Source organism: Podarcis cretensis, assembly GCF_951804945.1.
Source record: "Podarcis cretensis genome assembly, chromosome: 7".
NCBI lineage: Eukaryota > Metazoa > Chordata > Lepidosauria > Squamata > Lacertidae > Podarcis > Podarcis cretensis.
The window spans coordinates 86,497,517-86,515,080 of record NC_137176.1 but is presented as its reverse complement, the minus strand read 5'-3'; the positions used below and the strand labels follow the sequence as shown (position 1 = coordinate 86,515,080).

Below are 17,564 nucleotides of genomic sequence, written 5' to 3'. Positions count from 1 at the left end.
ACTTCTTGGCATAGGATTTCTTCCTTCAAATTTAACTGTTAATTCATCTTTTTATTAGCATTTGTTATATACAATTATGTGTAATAGATTATTGGCTAACTGTGGTTCCTATGCACCCTAGATTTGTAAACCATGGCTTTCAAACTGTTTGGGTTTCTCTGCAAATACACAAATTGAGTAAAGATGGAGAAAAAAAATGGCAAGCACATATTCTGGCAGCAAATCACTGTCCCTGCATTAGATCTTCAGGGGGCTGTAATACCCATGTATGCTTTTAGCTTGCAACTCCAGGTTTAGCACTCTCTCTCTCTCTCCCCTCCAGCTTGTTTCTTACATTCTCCCAGCAAACAGCAGATCTTTCTAAAATAACCCTTTGCTTGAAGCAGGGGGAGGTGTGTTCCCAACCTCAAGAAATATACAGCTGCTTCTTGGCTGCTGAAAATGTAACTGGCTTATTTAGAAGGATGCATTTGTTCATTCCCCTAACCTATGCTCTGCTGTTGCAACTGCAACCTCACTCTCTTATGTATTGACAGAATGTACCTGGATGTCTCACCCAAGGGACTACCATGACACATTCAACGTTTGCTTGGCATTTGAAAATGGTGCTGTCTCTGTATGTCCCTGAAAACTTGCTTCTTGTGTTCCTTCAGCAAATAATAATAATAATAATAATTTATTATTTACACCCCACCCATTTGGCTGGGTTTCCCCAGCCACTCTGGGCGGCTTCCAACAAAATATTAAAGTGCAATAGTCCTTCAGATATTAAAAGCTTCCCTAAACAGGGCTGCCTTCAGATGTCTCCTAAAAGTCTGGTAGTTGTTTTTTCCTTTGACATCTGGTGGGAGGGTGTTCCACAGGGCGGTGTCACTACCGAGAAGGCCCTCTGCCTGTTTCTCTGTAACTTCACTTCTCGCAGTGGGGGAACCGCCAGACGGCCCTCAGAACTGGACCTCAGTGTCTGGGCAGAACAATGGGGGTGGAGATGCTCCTTCAGGTATACTGGACTGAGGCTGTTTAGGGCTTTAAAGGTCAGCACCAAAGCAACTAGAAGCAAGGTTCTTCCCATCACAGGCTTCCATAAATCATCCTTCAGGCATTAGCATATGAAGCTGGCTTAAGGTGGCTCCCCTTGTGATTTAATCAGACTGTTAATCAGTCTAACCTTGCATCTCTCTCCTTTCTTCAGAGCAGCAGCGACTCGCAAGTGTCCCAGCCATCCTTTTCAAACTAATCCCCTCAATATCCAGCAACTTGGAATTAACCTGGGACATTCTACATGCAAGGACTATATGCTTCCAATGAGTTATGGGATTTTCCCTCTTTTCATGTGCCTGAGATGAATAACAGATCATGAGGATTATGAGAAATCAAAAATGTGGAACAATATCCTGTGATGAAAAGGGAGGACATGAAGAAATATTTCTGTGCACCTCAAGTCCCAAGCAGGAGAGGAAATTGGGTTGTTTTTGAAACTCATAGCAAGATGAGGAATGGAAAGTCCCACCCACCTTTCATCATGACTTTATCAGCTGCCAGATTCATACCACAAGAGGAAAATGCTCCTTTTTTGGTCAACAAGATAACCATCTATGAATTGAGGATGAAGAGACCCTTCTTGTGCAAGACTAGATATATTCTTCAGAAAGGTGCAGAGTCTCAACCTATTAGATTAACCTCAGTAAAAACTCAGCTATCTCCCAGTTGTTGAGAAGAAAGGCTCCAGGACTTTCTGGGCAAAGAAATTCCTGGCAGATATGGCTACTATTGTCCAAAAAGTTTTCACCACGTTACAAGTTGGTTCCCTCTGCCCATTTTCTTCTGCACAAGTATTTTAAATACAATATTAAAAGATTAAAAAAAAAATATTATTATTATTATTATTAAAGATGACTTAATATTACCAGCTTGTCTGATCCATTCTAGCACAGTTTGACCCTGAGCAGTATAGCTTTTCTGTTTTCTGGAACAAAATAAAAAAAAATCCTTCCAGTAGCACCTTAGAGACCAACTAAATTTGTTATTGGTATGAGCTTTTAACAAACTTAGTTGGTCTCTAAGGTGCTACTGGAAGGAATTGTTTTATGTTGTTTCAACTACGGCAGACCAACACGGCTACCTACCTGTTACTGTTTTCTGGAGTTCTCTAATATATGGTATTAGTAATTAGGTAAAGGTAAAGGGACCCCTGACCATTAGGTCCAGTCTTGACCGACTCTGGGGTTGCGGTGCTCATCTCAATTTATTGGCCGAGGAAGTCGACGTACAGCTTCTGGGTCATGTGGCCAGCATGACTAAGCCACTTCTGGCAAACCAGAGCAGCACACGGAAACACCATTTACCTTCGCGTTGGGGCGGTACCTATTTATTTACTTGCACTTTGACGTGCTTTCGAACTGCTAGGTTGGCAGGAGCAGGGACCGAGCAACAGGAGCTCACCCCATCGCGGGGATTCGAACCACCAACCTTCTGATCGGCAAGTCCTAGGCTCTGTGGTTTAACCCAGAGTGCCACCTGCGTTCCTTGGTGTTCGTAATTATCCATCAGTAAACAGAGAGCAGGAAAGGAAGGTGCAAAACCAGCCATAGTGGTGGGTAAACTTCAGCAAAATAAGATGAAGCAGGAAGAATACTCCATTAAAATAACAGCATATAAAATAGAACCAAGAAAACAATTTTGCATTAAAATGAGTTCTTCTCTCTATATTAATTTACTCCAGTAAGTATGTGGATATGTAGCAAAGAACCAGCACCACCCCCAAAGAAAAGTCAAGTTAGAGTTTAATAAAATCAACAACTGACAAGTTGTGAAATATTGTAACTATTCATTTAAAATGGTGCTAGTGTGATACAAAATAGTAAATCATATGAAAATGATTACAGTATAACAGATGAAACATTTTTGGGGAGCTACTACAGACATCAAATAAATGAAATATAGCGCTATTCACATCTATTGCTTAAACAAAAAGTCAAAGGTGAAGCCTGAAATATAAGAAGGCAAGTGGGGAAATCCAGCCAGATGGGTGGGGAATAAATTATTATTATTATTATTATTATTATTATTATTATTATATCCTTCTAATACCTTCCATCCAGTTCATGTACCTGAAGACCGCAGCAAGAACGTTCTACTACACTGTAAAGTCATAAATGCAATGTATTAAGCAACACAGGAATATTTATGTAAGATTTTAAAAAGTAAATAATATGTAGAATGCAAGCAAGTGAAAGTGAAAGTGAAAGTGAAAGTGAAAGAGAGCCTATGAAACATCTCACCCCTATAAACATTGTCCTGGGAGGATATAATATGTTAACTACACTATGGATCTCCTTTTCCCTTTTTGGGGAACTGGAGTTGAAGGGAGTTGAAGGGAAGACCTGAATTTTGAAATGATTCTGGTGGTCTGCTTCTTCTCTACAGCACCACAGGGCCCAGGAAATAAGTCCCAAAGGGAAATAACTAATGCCTGAAAGGCTCACACCCCCAAAAGGGATGAACAGTTCCAAACTAGCCAGTTGAGTTGAAAGGTATAATATAGCATAATGTAGGTATGCTTTATGTTATGAAAATAAAGTATTGTGTTATGTGTATGCACTGTGTAAATGTAAATGTATGAGTTCTATATGTTAATAAAATATTTTAATTAGGGAAAAAATGAAAGCCAAAATGAAGAGATGGCTTAAAATCTCACTGGGAAGTTAGTTCTAAGGCCACAGAGCAATTTACATAAATGCATGGTTCTCATTGTACGCATTTTCATTTGTAGGTTCTGCTTCTTGGAAGACCCTCTGGAGAGCAACCTTCATGCTTCCCCAAGAACAATCCATTTTTTGTCTCCCAACTAGGTAATAAAGAAATGGCCTAGTGCTGCAGTTGCAGGTAGCCTCTAGGAAGTAAAATAAGGATGCCAAAATACGTCAATGTTGAAAATGATAGTCCACAGATGACTAAAGAAAAAGGAGTAGAGAAGAGTGAGCAAAATCACTTTTAAAAACTTTGTTAGTTCTTCCCATTGTGAATCAGTGAAATTTTGATGAAAGTTGTCAGAGTGGAGATAGTTATGAACTTCAGGGGGATGGCATTGACAATGAAACTGGGTCTTAGGAAAAAAATTACACGGTCATCAGTAACACCAGAAACAGTTTGAATCCCAGTGAACAAGAAGGAGAGGACTCAGATGATGGCACATGCCTTGGTGTTTGAGTGTGATGACTGATTGACACCTTTCAAAATTGGAAAGAGGAAAGACCCACAGAGGTCCGCACTGATGGTTGTCAACAGTAGAATCATAGAATCATAGAATCATAGAGTTGGAAGAGACCACAAGGGCCATCGAGTCCAACCCCCTGCCAAGCAGGAAACACCATCAGAGCACTCCTGACATACGGTTGTCAAGCCTCTGCTTAAAGACCTCCAAAGAAGGAGACTCCACCACACTCCCTGGCAGCAAATTCCACTGTCAAACAGCTCTTACTGTCAGGAAGTTCTTCCTAATGTTTAGGTGGAATCTTTTTTCTTGTAGTTTGGAACCATTGCTCCGTGTCCGCTTCTCTGGAGCAGCAGAAAACAACCTTTCTCCCTCCTCTATGTGACATCCTTTTATATATTTGAACATGGCTATCATATCACCCCTTAACCTCCTCTTCTCCAGGATAAACATGCCCAGCTCCCTTAGCCATTCCTCAGAAGGCATCGTTTCCAGGCCTTTGACCATTTTGGTTGCCCTCCTCTGGACACGTTCCAGTTTGTCAGTGTCTTTCTTGAACTGTGGTGCCCAGAACTGGACACAGTACTCCAGGTGAGGTCTGACCAGAGCAGAATACAGTGGCACTATTACTTCCCTTGATCTAGATGCAATACTCCTATTGATGCAGCCCAGAATTGCATTGGCTTTTTTTTTAGTTGAGCAGTCAGGTACATAAACCAAATAAGCCCATTAAAAACTTCAGAAAAAACAAGGAAGTTAAGATCATCTGGTGTATTGCTATCCACAATGCACAGCATCCAGAAAACAAAGTACAACACGGGGACTCCTAAGTCAGCAACAGCCAAGTTCAACATGTAGGTCTTGAAAGGAATCTTTTCATTCTGGAACTGAAGAACCATGATGACTATTCCATTGCCCACAAGTCCAAAAATGGTGGTAAATAAACTAATATACCCAATTGTGGTGATCACACAGGGTCCCCAGACATTTGACGGTCTATTGATCCCTGTGGCACCACTATGATCACTTTCCCGCTGCCACCAACCCGTTTTTCTCAGGTACACACTAAGTCCAGACGGTTGTTAACATTAAAACAAATAATCAAGTTTATTTTATAAGCATGAACAAGTTTATGGTTTCAGTTAATTTTTCTTGTCGGTTTCTTATCCTTAGTTTCTATACCGGCCTATACCTTCCTAATAACTGCTAACTGATTATCCCAGCTGTCTATCTGACTCCTCCTATCAGTTTCTCTCACTCTCTCACATCAAAACGCGACCAACCCACAGACTTATCCTCCCTCTTCCTCCAACTCACAACTCGCAACAACTCCAACTCTAACTCTAACTCCTCCCCTTGGGTTCCCACTGGCCAATCACTTCACACTCATTTAACCCTTCCCTTATGACCCACCTAGGAGAGCAAACACCACACCAATGATACAAGAGAAGAATATGGGATCAATGTTGAAACTACTCATTATGCTCCGGTGTTTTCTTTGGGGAAGCCTTAATTTCTCTTCCTATATAATAGACACACCTGGTCAGACAAATGAGATGGGTGGATTCAGTTATGAGTATATATAATTGAAATTAAATGTAAAAGTGAATGGACGGAATCATTGGGCAGTATTCAACTAAACCATCAGTCAACCAAGGATTACTGCTAATGTAGTGGACCCCCCCCCCCAAAAAAAAAAAATCCATCCATGGGTGTCCCCCTACTCCACCAATTTCTTCTGGGGGTTAGGGAAACCCTATAACCGATTTATGGGCATATGAGGGGAGGGTAGAAAAGCTATGTGACACAAAAAAGAAAAATATTGTGATTAAGTAAAATAGAAACATCGCCACCAGACTCCATCCCCACTCACCATGGCCCCTTCCACCTCTTTCCCCCTTTTTCTTCCTAATGTAACACTAATGTCTCAACAAATGAAACTGATTTGTAGAAAACGTAACTTGAAAAAAGAGATATTGCACATACTTTTGTAAACCAAGAAATATTTAATTAAAAAATGCCTTGAAAAAATAAAAATCTTGTGATGAGTGAACTACTGACTTAGCATTACTTTCATCACAAGCCAATATATTTAAAGTGAGTTGCAAAATATTTGCTCCTTCCAACCTAGGCTGTTGAAGCATACATAGAATTAATATGGATACAGGAAAATATGAGAGATTTCTCATAAAGACTGTCTTCTCAATGTATTAGTAGATTTAAATGACCTTAACTAAGGACTTTTGCTTGCCCTTCTGCTGTCCTCCAGGGAAAATAGCATTTCAGTGCTCAATCAGAGCAAATTGTAATTTGGGTTTTCTCCAGATTGACATTTGCTTCAATTTAGCACTAAAGAGTGGGTATTCCCTAGGAAAGGAGTGGGAAAAACCACTCAAAGGGTGGTATTTAATTCTAGTCCTACTCAGAGTAGACACACTGAAATTAATGGACATGCCTAATAGAGATTCATTAATTTTAATGGGTCTACACTCAGTAGAATATAGCAGAAAATGAAATTAGATTGGGGTGATAAAGCCCCATCATTGCATATATTGTATTATACATAAAATGCATTTTAAGCACATAAAGCCCAAGTTGTGACTATGGAATAGATGATGAATGATTGACTTCTTCCATCTGCCTTTGGCCATCCATGAAACAGTCTTTCTATTATCATATACCTATTTGAAGAATTCAACTGGGTGGTTTGTATAAAATCTCAGCTTTGTGACTATGGTGATATATTTGACATTTGATTTGCATCTTAAAATGTCCCAGCCAACTAGAAATAATAATTTCCTTGTTACAGCCAAAGCTATACAGTGGTACCTCTGGTTAAGAACTTAATTCGTTCTGGAGGTCCGTTCTTAACCTGAAACTGTTCTTAACCTGAGGCACCAATTTAGCTAATGGGGCCTCCTGCTGCTGCTGTGCCACCGGAGCACGATTTCTGTTCTCATCCTGAAGCAAAGTTCTTAACCTGAGGGACTATTTCTGGGTTAGCGGAGTCTGTAACCTAGAAGCGTCTATAACCTGAAGCGTTTGTAACCCAGTACCACTGTATTTCATTCAAGCACATATGAAGCTGGCTTTCCCTCATTCAGACCATTCATCAGTTTAGTCCTGAATTTGCAGCCATCCATTCCCAGCTAAGCTTGCAATATCCACATTACTGGACTAAGTTTTAATTTATATATTTTTTAAATGTTGCTATATCTGTATTGTCCCTGTTAAAACTAATTGCAAATTCAAATGTATCCCTTTCGTGTTTTATGACTTCCTTGACTTCCCAGATTGAGATTGAATCCTGACAAGACAGAAGTACTGTTTTTGGGGGACAGGAGGTGGGCAGGTGTGGAGGATTCCCTGGTCCTGAATGGGGTAACTGTGCCCCTGAAGGACCAGGTGCGCAGCCTGGGAGTCATTTTGGACTCACAGCTGTCCATGGAGGCACAGGTCAAATCCGTGTCCAGGCCATCTGGTACGCAGGCTAAGACCCTATCTGCCTGTGGACTGCCTCGTCAGAGTGGTGCATGCTCTGGTTATCTCCCGCTTGGACTACTGCAATGCGCTCTACGTGGGGCTACCTTTGAAGGTGACCCGGAAACTACAACTAATCCAGAACACGGCAGCCAGACTGGTGACTGGGAGCGGCCGCCGAGACCATATAACACCGGTCTTGAAAGACCTACATTGGCTCCCAGTACGTTTCCGAGCACAATTCAGAGTGTTGGTGCTGACCTTTAAAGCCCTAAACAGCCTCGGTCCAGTATATCTGAAGGAGCGTCTCCACCCCCATCGTTCTACCCAGACACTGAGGTCCAGCACCGAGGGCCTTCTGGCGGTTCCCTCACTGTGAGAAGCCAAGTTACAGGGAACCAGGCAGAGGGCCTTCTCGGTAGTGGCGCCCTCCCTGTGGAACGCCCTCCCACCAGATGTCAAAGAGAACAACAACTACCAGACTTTTAGAAGACATCTGAAGGCAGCCCTGTTTAGGGAAGCTTTTAGTGTTTGATGTATTGCAGTATTTCAAATATTTTTTTATTTTATTTTGGAAGCCGCCCAGAGTGGCTGGGGAAGCCCAGCCAGATGGGTGGGGTATAAATAATAAATTATTATTATTATTATATTGATATTGTATGTGGGCTGGAACTGGTCTATGACTGAAATAATAAAATTCACTGATCCACATTACTGGGAAATAACCTGGGGCTTTCTCAATGTGATGAATGCAAGCTGCTGGTGAGTGATGGCATTTCACCTCTTTTCACATACCTGAGTGGAGGAACCGATGAACAGTCTTCAGATAGGAAGATGACAACACGAATGTGCTGAACAATATTGTGTGCTGGAAATACAGGTAGCGGGAGGACATGCAGACAAACCCTTGTGCACCTCAAGTCCAAGAGGGGTGAGAAATTGTCTTGTTTTTATAGCTCACTGCAAGATGTAGAAGAGCCTGTCCACCTTTCATCGAAGCTTTAGTTGCCAGCTTCTTATCACAAGAAGAAAATGTTATTTTTTGGTCATCAAGATAATTTTCTGTGAACTTAAGAGGAGGAAACTTTTCTTGTGTAAGACTCCATATTCTAAGATATAATATTCAGATGAGCAGCTACGCATTGGGTGAGAAAAAGGAAGTCAAATGGACCAATCATTTTGTGATTAGATACACAGATAGGCTTCTCTTTCTCAAAACAGTTACAAATATCTATAAAAGATTATTTGAAGCATCACACACACACACACACACACACACCTCTTGGCTCTATTTCCTCTCAGCTCTATTTCTTAACCATTTCTTGAATAAAAGAGAGCCTCTCCTTTTATTTTATGGCTGCTAATCAAACACAGTAGGCTTTACTGAGATACTTTGTCTCTTCTTCTCTCCCACTCCTTGACAACCCCAGGTTGTTCTGGGAAGCCCAACCTGGTTCCTCTCAATTTAACCAGGTACAGTTCAGGTTTTCGTCTTCAGCCAAATCCTGTGCACAGCCCTAATGAATGTGCATTGAAAGGTGAAAACAAAATCCTGCGCTTCAGAGCTCAGATTTCAAGACATACATTATTGCAAGACAATAGCTTGGAGGCTATTGCATTTATGAAGGGCAAAATTTCTCCTGATAATGCATGAAAAGAAAGTTCTTCTGCACTTAAGGTGATACTGAAGCACCTTTCTAGAATACCAAGAAACCTACCCATGGCTAATGGGGTGCCACTTATAGAATGATAAATTTCATACTGAGGTGGTGTTTGTGCCCCACCCATGATGTCTGAAACATGTCTGAAACATTCTCTTTCCAGATTGGGGAGCTCAGAGCTGGATAACGTCTTTTTCATCCAGATAAGAGATTGCAGCCATGATCCAGTTGCAAATGTCTGGATTGGAAGAAGGATGGGCATACTCTGTCACAATATTTTAAAAGTGTAATTCTCCTGATTTGTGATGCTCTCTTTCCTCCTGCTTAGGCAATCTTTTGTTTCCAAGACATAACGTTTCCATAAAGGCAACATGTTTCTTGCTTAGACATCGTAGCTCCAGTGAAGCTGATAGTTGTATGCTCGTTACTCAAATATATTAGAACAACCAGCTTTTGCTTTAGGGTCTACAGGGTTACTCCATAGCTAGGAGGGTGTAGGGGTGATGACTCAATCGTCTTGAACAGGTCCACCCCACCCATTAGGTGAGGTGAAGTAAAGCAGTAGCCTCACAGGGAGGCAGGCTTTGGTCAGCCAGGAGAGGTGGCAGATCTGGCTTCCACGGAGAATGCCACTTTCTGCCTCCTGCACTCTTCAACCAACTACTCCTCCTAAACTCCATGCCCACCATCCACCTGTCTATTGACACATCTTTGTTGCCACACACACTCATTGCTGCCAGGCTTGCAGAGGAGGAGGAGGGAGACAGGGGGTGGTGGTTCTGTAGCTTTAAGAAGTGTTGTGCTGTTTTTCACCACAGATGCTTCAATAATCCATATTTAAATGAGAAAAAGAAGAGAGCCCAAGTGTCCAGTTTAGCAGAGGGTTAAATATAATTGTTTAATTCACACTGAAAAGAAGAATGCCTGTGTGGCATCTCCAAGTAGGGCCCAGTGTGGTGTAGTGGTTAAGAGCGGTAGTCTTGTAATCTGGGGAACTGGGTTTGAGTCTCCGCTCCTCCACATGCAGCTGCTGGGTGACCTTGGGCTAGTCATACTTCTTTGAAGTCTCTCAGCCCCACTTACCTCACAGAGTGTTTGTTGTGGGGGAGGAAGGGAAAGGAGAATGTTAGCCGCTTTGAGACTCCTGAAGGGGAGTGAAAGGCGGGATATCAAATCCAAACTCTTCTTCTTCTTCTGTGTGTGTTGCTGAAGGCTTTAACATGGGGATATATTAAGTTCTCTGAGCTTCTAGATGGGTTGATAATTAGCTCTTTTACTTTTTTTGTGATACACATTTTTCAATATACCAGATTTGAAGAAAGTAGCATTTTGTTGTTGTTGTTTTTTAAAAAGTGTGTTATGCCGAACTAGAAGAGTGCCTCACCTATGGAAGAAGAAGGTGGTGGAAATCATGACCAAACACACTGGGGGGAAAAACTCACTACAGCCATTCAAAGACAATTGACCACACCCTAGGCCACCCCAACCTCTCTCACCACCAGTGGTGGAGCAAGAAGGTCGGGTGCCTCGGGCGGTATGTGTGCCCTGTGCCCAGTGGCAGGATACTTCGCTTGGCCTACCTGCCTCCTCTCATTCAGCCACCCTATAGCTGAGGGGGAGGTAGCAGCTGGACCATTTGGGGGAGCATGGAGCCTGTGGGTGCCCAAGCCACCATGTCACTCCCAGGAGAGACACATGGCTCAGGTGTGCTGCAGGCCCCACGGTGAGTAATGCCCACTATTTTGTCACTCCCCTCAGTAGTGACACCTGGGGCGGTCTGTCCCTGCTCACCACCAAGGAAATATAACAATTGAATGGAAAGAGAACCCACACAAGTGATGCTGACACAAAACTCCACACACACATAAACTAAGTAGAAAAATAGAAGCATTGCCACACCACCCTTCTTTTCCCCCCAACCTAATACTGCATGCAACACTAATGTCTCGAAACAAATGTAACTGATCTGTAGAAAACACCAGTTGAAAAAAGAGACAATGCACACATTTTTGTAAACTAAGAAAGCTTTAATAAACATTATTAAAAACAACAACACCACCTACCCACACTATGGATTTCAGTGCATCCACAGCTGGGTAGCGTGCATTGGGAAAATCAGAATTAAATTGAAGCAAGGGTAGTCTGCCACTTGGGTGGGGACAACATCATGTGGACAATGCAAATAATATGAACAACTGTACTGTACTGTATACACATCCATCCATAGTCTAGCAACAGCTAGTGTTCTCCCAGGACACACTTCTCAGGGGCTAGACTTTTCATTCAGTTCTTTTCCTTTATTTTTAAATAGAACATCAATCATACACATAACTCTCCCAGCTGGAACAGCAGACCTAACAAGAAATTTGGTAGATATGGAACTTTTTGAACATTCAATGGAAGAAATGGGAGGAAGGAAGATTTTTGTTTTTTTTTTCCCCATGGTTGGCTGCTTTGGCAACCATTTCTTGGAGATTTTTCTTCTGCACCTTTATATGGTTAATATTTTAGATTTGCAACCAACTGTCCTCATTATTCCTCAAATCCATTAAATCTATCTCAATATTAGGAGAAAATAAGCATTATACATATCATGCATTCTCTTTAAAATCTTATGTAACTTTTCCTCTGTTGTTTAACATATTGCATAGATGACTTTACAATGTAGTAAAACAGTCTTCATGCTTTTGATCTGAAGATACATGTACGAACTGCAGAGAAGGTATTAGAAAGACAGTTGCTTTCTTCTATGTCAGCTTTCATCTATGATTTTTTTTGTTATAATTGAAGCAATAGATGCAAATGGTCTTATGTTTCTTTCTTCACTCTTCCTAGTAGCTCAATTGTACATGCTCATCTATTATACTGCAATCCTTTTCATGCCATTTACTATTTTGTATCATAATTTTGAATACTTACAATTTTTTTGTCAGTTCTTTTTACTAAACTTTTACTTGACTTTGTGATGTGGATCTGGATTTTTGGTCAATATCTATATGCTCACTGTATCAAACAGAACTGAGAACTCTCACTAACTTTCTTAAGAAATGCCTTTATTATTGTTTCTAAGTGATGCCCACTGTAGTTTTGGATGGCAATTATAACAAAGTCCCATATGCAGACCGACTTTGTATTTGTGGTCAAACTCAGGGAGAAGACGTCACTCATTATCTGTTAGCCTGCCAGGAGCCTTCCATACTTATGGAAGCATCACAACTGTTCTTGAACTGTAAGTTCCAGTTCCTCTCTACAGACCTCTTCTTCCTTAAAAACATTTTGGAGAATGACCTTTATGCTCTCTCTACATAGATCTACCTTCTGTTTCCCAACCTGGAAATAAATCAGTGGCTTAACACTGCTGTAGATGGAGGCAGAAAATAAACGCAACTCCATGTGATGGGCATGTGGAACAGGGAAATAAGTGATGTATAAGGCATTCAGTGGCAAATCAAAGAAGAGAGAGAAAAGGAGGATAAATAAGATGGCTGTCAAAAGTTTACGTGGCTCTTGCTGCTGTGATTTCAGGTAGACTTTGTTGAAGAGGCTGAGAGCAGAGATAATCATGACCGGGGTGCAAACCAAGACACTCTCAATAAACTGGTAGTACATTCGGGGATAAAATTCGGTATGGAGAGTAAGGACAATTGCACAAATCAGGAAGGAGAAGATCCATATTACAGCACACATACCAGTGGACCACTGTAGGGGGCGGTAACAATGATGCCAAGCTGGGTAATAGACTGACACACACCCATCAATGCTGATGGCCATCATTAGAAGCTGACTGACACTGTACATCAACAGAAAGAGCTCTAGAGCTATTGGGAAAATAACTGAAGGAACGAAGGTGCCTTCATTAAAAAATCCTACAGCAAGAAATGTGATAAGGCATATCAGGATCCCAAAGTCAGCAGCAGCCACGTTCAGGATGTAGGTGCTGAAAGGATTCTTTGCAATGCAGAAGCTAAGAAACCAAAAGACAGTTCCATTGTCCAGGAGTCCAAAAATGCAGATTAAAAAGATGAAGACCGAAAAAACAATCCTTCCTAAATTGTCGTAGAAGATCCCCTCTGTCCTATTATCAGAGGGGTTCTTGGCTGGAATTGCAGTGGTATATATTCCATAGTAACCCAGTTCCACATCCATTGGGAACATAAGCACATCGCTGATATTGGTTACCATGTTCAATATCTGCTTCAATTTTCCCCCCCTCTTCTGAGACAAGTTCTGGTTCTAAGGTAAAAGAAAAGAGAGAATTATTAATTTCCTGGCATGGTGCTTAATAAGCAATGATGTGGCTAAAATGTCCAGCCTGGTATAAGTGACCTGATGCACTGAGACCATTCGAAAAATGCATTATTAATGCATTTTACTTAAGATGAAATGTTTGATTGGAGGGTGTATGTTTTTTTAACCCTATATGCTCACTGCATTTCCTCCCCCCTCCAACCATGCTGCAGAGAGCAGGAGTTGTTCAATGTTGCTTTGCCAGCACATACCCTATGATGGACAAGCTAGAAAAGTGTTTCTCTATACTCAGCAGTGCCACACTGCTTGCAAGAGGGCTTTCAAACAGCCCTATACTGCCCTTTGGCTGTGTGTGCCTGTTTGCAGCAAGAGAACACATGTGCATAGTCAAACTGAGGAATATTGAACATTCTGTTCACCACTTGCAATCTCAGTATTTTTGTTTGTTCTTTAGAATCGCTGAGCAGCACTGGGTGCCTTTGGGGGTCATCAGTTCAGTGCTTACTTTAGAGGTGGAGTGTGCAGATTTTTCATTTCTCTTTTAGGGCTTGCTGATCAGAAGGTCGGCGGTTCGAATCCCCATAATGGGGTGAGCTCCCATTGTTCGATCCCAGCTCCTGCCCACCTAGCAATTCAAAGTCAAGTACAAGTAGATAAATAGGTGCCGCTCTGGTGGGACGGTAAACGACATTTCCATACGCTGCTGTGGTTCACCAGAAGCAGCTTAGTCATGCTGACCACATGACCTGGAAGCTGTCTCCAGACAAACACCGGCTCCCTAGCCTATAGAGCGAGTTGAGCGTGCAACCCCAGAGTCGTCCACAACTTGACCTAATGGTCAGGGGTACCTTTACCTTTACTCCTGAAAAATGCTACTTGCCACTCCTGATGGCTGTTTGCCTGAGCAATGTCGCAACCAGCTCTTTATTTCCCTTTCTAAACTGTCTATAATTTAAGACCCCGGTGCCTGTTTGCCTATGCAGGTGACCATTGCTATATACCCCCTCCCAATGCCTCTGGATAGTGCTAGCATTGTGATGGGCATCACAGTACGTCATGGGTAGGGAACTGGTGGCCCTACAGATATTGTTGGTCAGCAGCCAGCGATGATGGGCGTTCTCCAACTGAAGTGCCACAGGTTATCTACCTCGCTTGCCTATGGAGCTTTATAGAGATCATTTCCTCAAGGAACACACAGTGTAACTATTAAAAGTGGGTAGCAGAAGAAAAGGAATGGAAGAGGAGAGACTAGAGTAACAAACAACAAAACAGCAAGTAATAACATTGAACATATAACTTTGTAAATAACTGGGGTTCATTATGGTTAAGATGATTTCAAGCTAAAGGCCTCTCAGAATTTATGCCAGGAGTAGTCAACAATATACCCTTCAAGTTGCTGCTTGAGTACAACTCCCATAATCCCTGACAATTGGTGATGCTGGCTGGAGCTGATGTGAATTGAGGTCCATAACATCTGGAGGGTAGCACATTGGTTAGCCTATACTGAAGGAGCAGTAGAAGAAGAAGGGAAGGGGGAGGAGGAGGAGGAGGAGGGAGAGAGATATGGCACCACAGCAGAGAAGACATCCCAATAAAATATTTAATTTCCTACCTTCTACTTATACAAACTTTTCAAAACAGGAAGAAAACAGGTCTGAGATGCACTCCACAATTTCATAGTCCCAGTCTCCAAGATGTCCTCTGGCTTCAAAATGCTTTCCCCTCAATCAGCAAAGAGCACCTCTCTGAAGAAAGTTAGCATGGCATCTGGTTCAGCCGGGGTGGAGCAGAGAACACACATCATAGTGCAATTACCAACCAGAGCATTAGTGCATGCTCCATTAGCAATGGGCAGAGTTCTTTCACTCTTCCTGGATGCTTTGGCAACCTTCTAAGCGTGGGGCAAATTGTCTCCTGAAATGTAGGTCTCAAGAGAAATTTGCACTTTGGACCTGAGAAAATTGTGCGTGCTTCCAAGGCATGATAAAACACTTACGCGAGGACTTATAGGTTGTTCCTCATACTCTGAGAAGAACATTTCACTGAATATTTCTTTTGCAAATATGCAAACTAGCAATTTGTGGAAAGACAATGTGTTTTGGTATAAAGAAGTAAGTAAGTAAGTAAGTAAGTAAATAAATAAATAAATAAATAAAATGCAGCCGTTTAAAGCCTCTCTCTACTCTTCAGTGCTTTTGGCAAGCTTTCTACAAATACAACTCAAATTGTTGTTGTTGTTTTTGCGAAAGTTTGCATCCAACCTAGTTCAGGTGTAATAGAAGGAAGGTGAAGGGAAAGGGAAATTCTAAGCAGATCAAGAGATTCCTCCATGGTGAAGGAATCTGAGGCATTTCAAGAGAAAACAGAATATGGTGAGGGTGGAATGTCAGGAAATGTTTTGCATATTTGCAAGTGCATCAAAGAGAAGAGTAATGAGTATGGAATTGATGAATCTAGAGGTACACTCTCATCACCTATCAGCTGGTTGGCAGAAGGAGCGCAACTTGCTCTAGAAGAGAGAAGCGGTTTCAGTTGAATGGAACCTGCTTCCCATTCGCAGAGCTGCTCCTTGTACCTCTGAAAATTTGAGGTTCAAAGTGCAGGACAGGGATGTTTTCATCCACCCACCTGCCAAATGTGACTTGGCATTGGTGGTAGAGAAGCATCTGGCCTGCCAGCCAGAAAAGGTTTCCTTCCCTTGATATTGAGACAATCTTGCTATAAGAAACAAGGCAGATGTGGATTCAATTCCTGCAAGGAGATTCTTTAGACACAATGTTCAACCTCTAGTACAAGGGTGTCTAACTTTTGACCCTTCAGTTATCAGATTCCAGCTCCCATCATCCCTGATTTTCTGTTACCTACAACCACTGGGGGAGGAAGGTGGGAGCGGGAGAGTGGGTTGCTCTGGGTACCATCCCAGGCGGGGTGCCATCATGGCCGCCGCCCCTGACATGCACCGCACACCACCTTGACGTGCACCGCTCAGCCCCCGCAACGGGTGCCACATGGGCGGTGCACCACACCCCTGGGACGCACACCAGCCACGCCCCCCACCTGTTCTCTGCTCCTGCACTGCCTACAACCTACCCTGAGGGTGTCAAGTGCCTTCAGAATTCTGGTCTGTTTCTTCTCTATCAGAAAGAACTGATAAGCCTCTTATGGTATTGAGTTCATACTTCGGTAACATATCTAAATGCTCCATGTAATATCAAGGTTTCAGCCATACAGTTTCTTTCTAAGATCCAGGGGCCGCCTGTCCTAACATGTGCCTCTGTCTCTTTGACCCAACACTCAGAAAATGGCCCTATATACCTCCCCTTTGCCCTTAACCTCCTAGGCAGAACTTGCCAGCAGTTATTTCTCCAAACTCCCTAGTAGATCACAGTTTCTATTCTGCAACCCCTCAACCATTTCCCTTAGCAGCATGTACAGAAACCACATTTTGACCATTGGACCTACTCTTGGTTTTGTACGCTCAATCTGCTAGAGCCTGGCTTTGCAGGGCAAAGGAAGTCCCAATTCACTGAGGGTTTGAGACCTATTGGCTATCCTCACCTGGTTTAGCCAGCCAGTTGAAGCCATTTCCTAGGGTGTGGCTGTTTTCACATGTTGGCAGCTTCTAGGTGCCACAGGTGAGAGCTGACTGCAGGGTGAGGACCAAAGGTGGCCAAACTACCACAAAAGGAGCATGACTTGTCCTCCAACAGAGATACTACCCCGCCCCCAACATCCCATACAATTTGCCACTGTAAAATCACACATTATTCAAGCTGTAACATTTGGAGTTTCTTACATACCTGTATGCAAGTTCAACTCAGCACTACAGACCAGCAATCTTCAAAAAAAAGAAAAAAAGAAAAAAAAAGTGAATTTCTAATACAGTGGTACCTCTAGTTATGAACTTAATTCATTCCAGAGGTCCGTTCTTAACCTGAAACTGTTCTTAACTAGAGGTGTGC

General features: G+C 42.3%; 1 protein-coding gene across 1 annotated transcript; it reads right to left on the bottom strand.

The window, feature by feature from the left end:
- Nucleotides 1-12,564: 12,564 nt before the first annotated feature.
- On the bottom strand, nt 12,565-13,536 carry LOC307219581 (mas-related G-protein coupled receptor member H-like; the record flags this gene model as incomplete). Its single annotated transcript, XM_079982825.1, has 1 exon — nt 12,565-13,536. One exon carries the CDS (start codon nt 13,534-13,536, stop codon nt 12,565-12,567), a length of 972 nt encoding a protein of 323 aa, XP_079838951.1.
- Nucleotides 13,537-17,564: the final 4,028 nt, after the last annotated feature.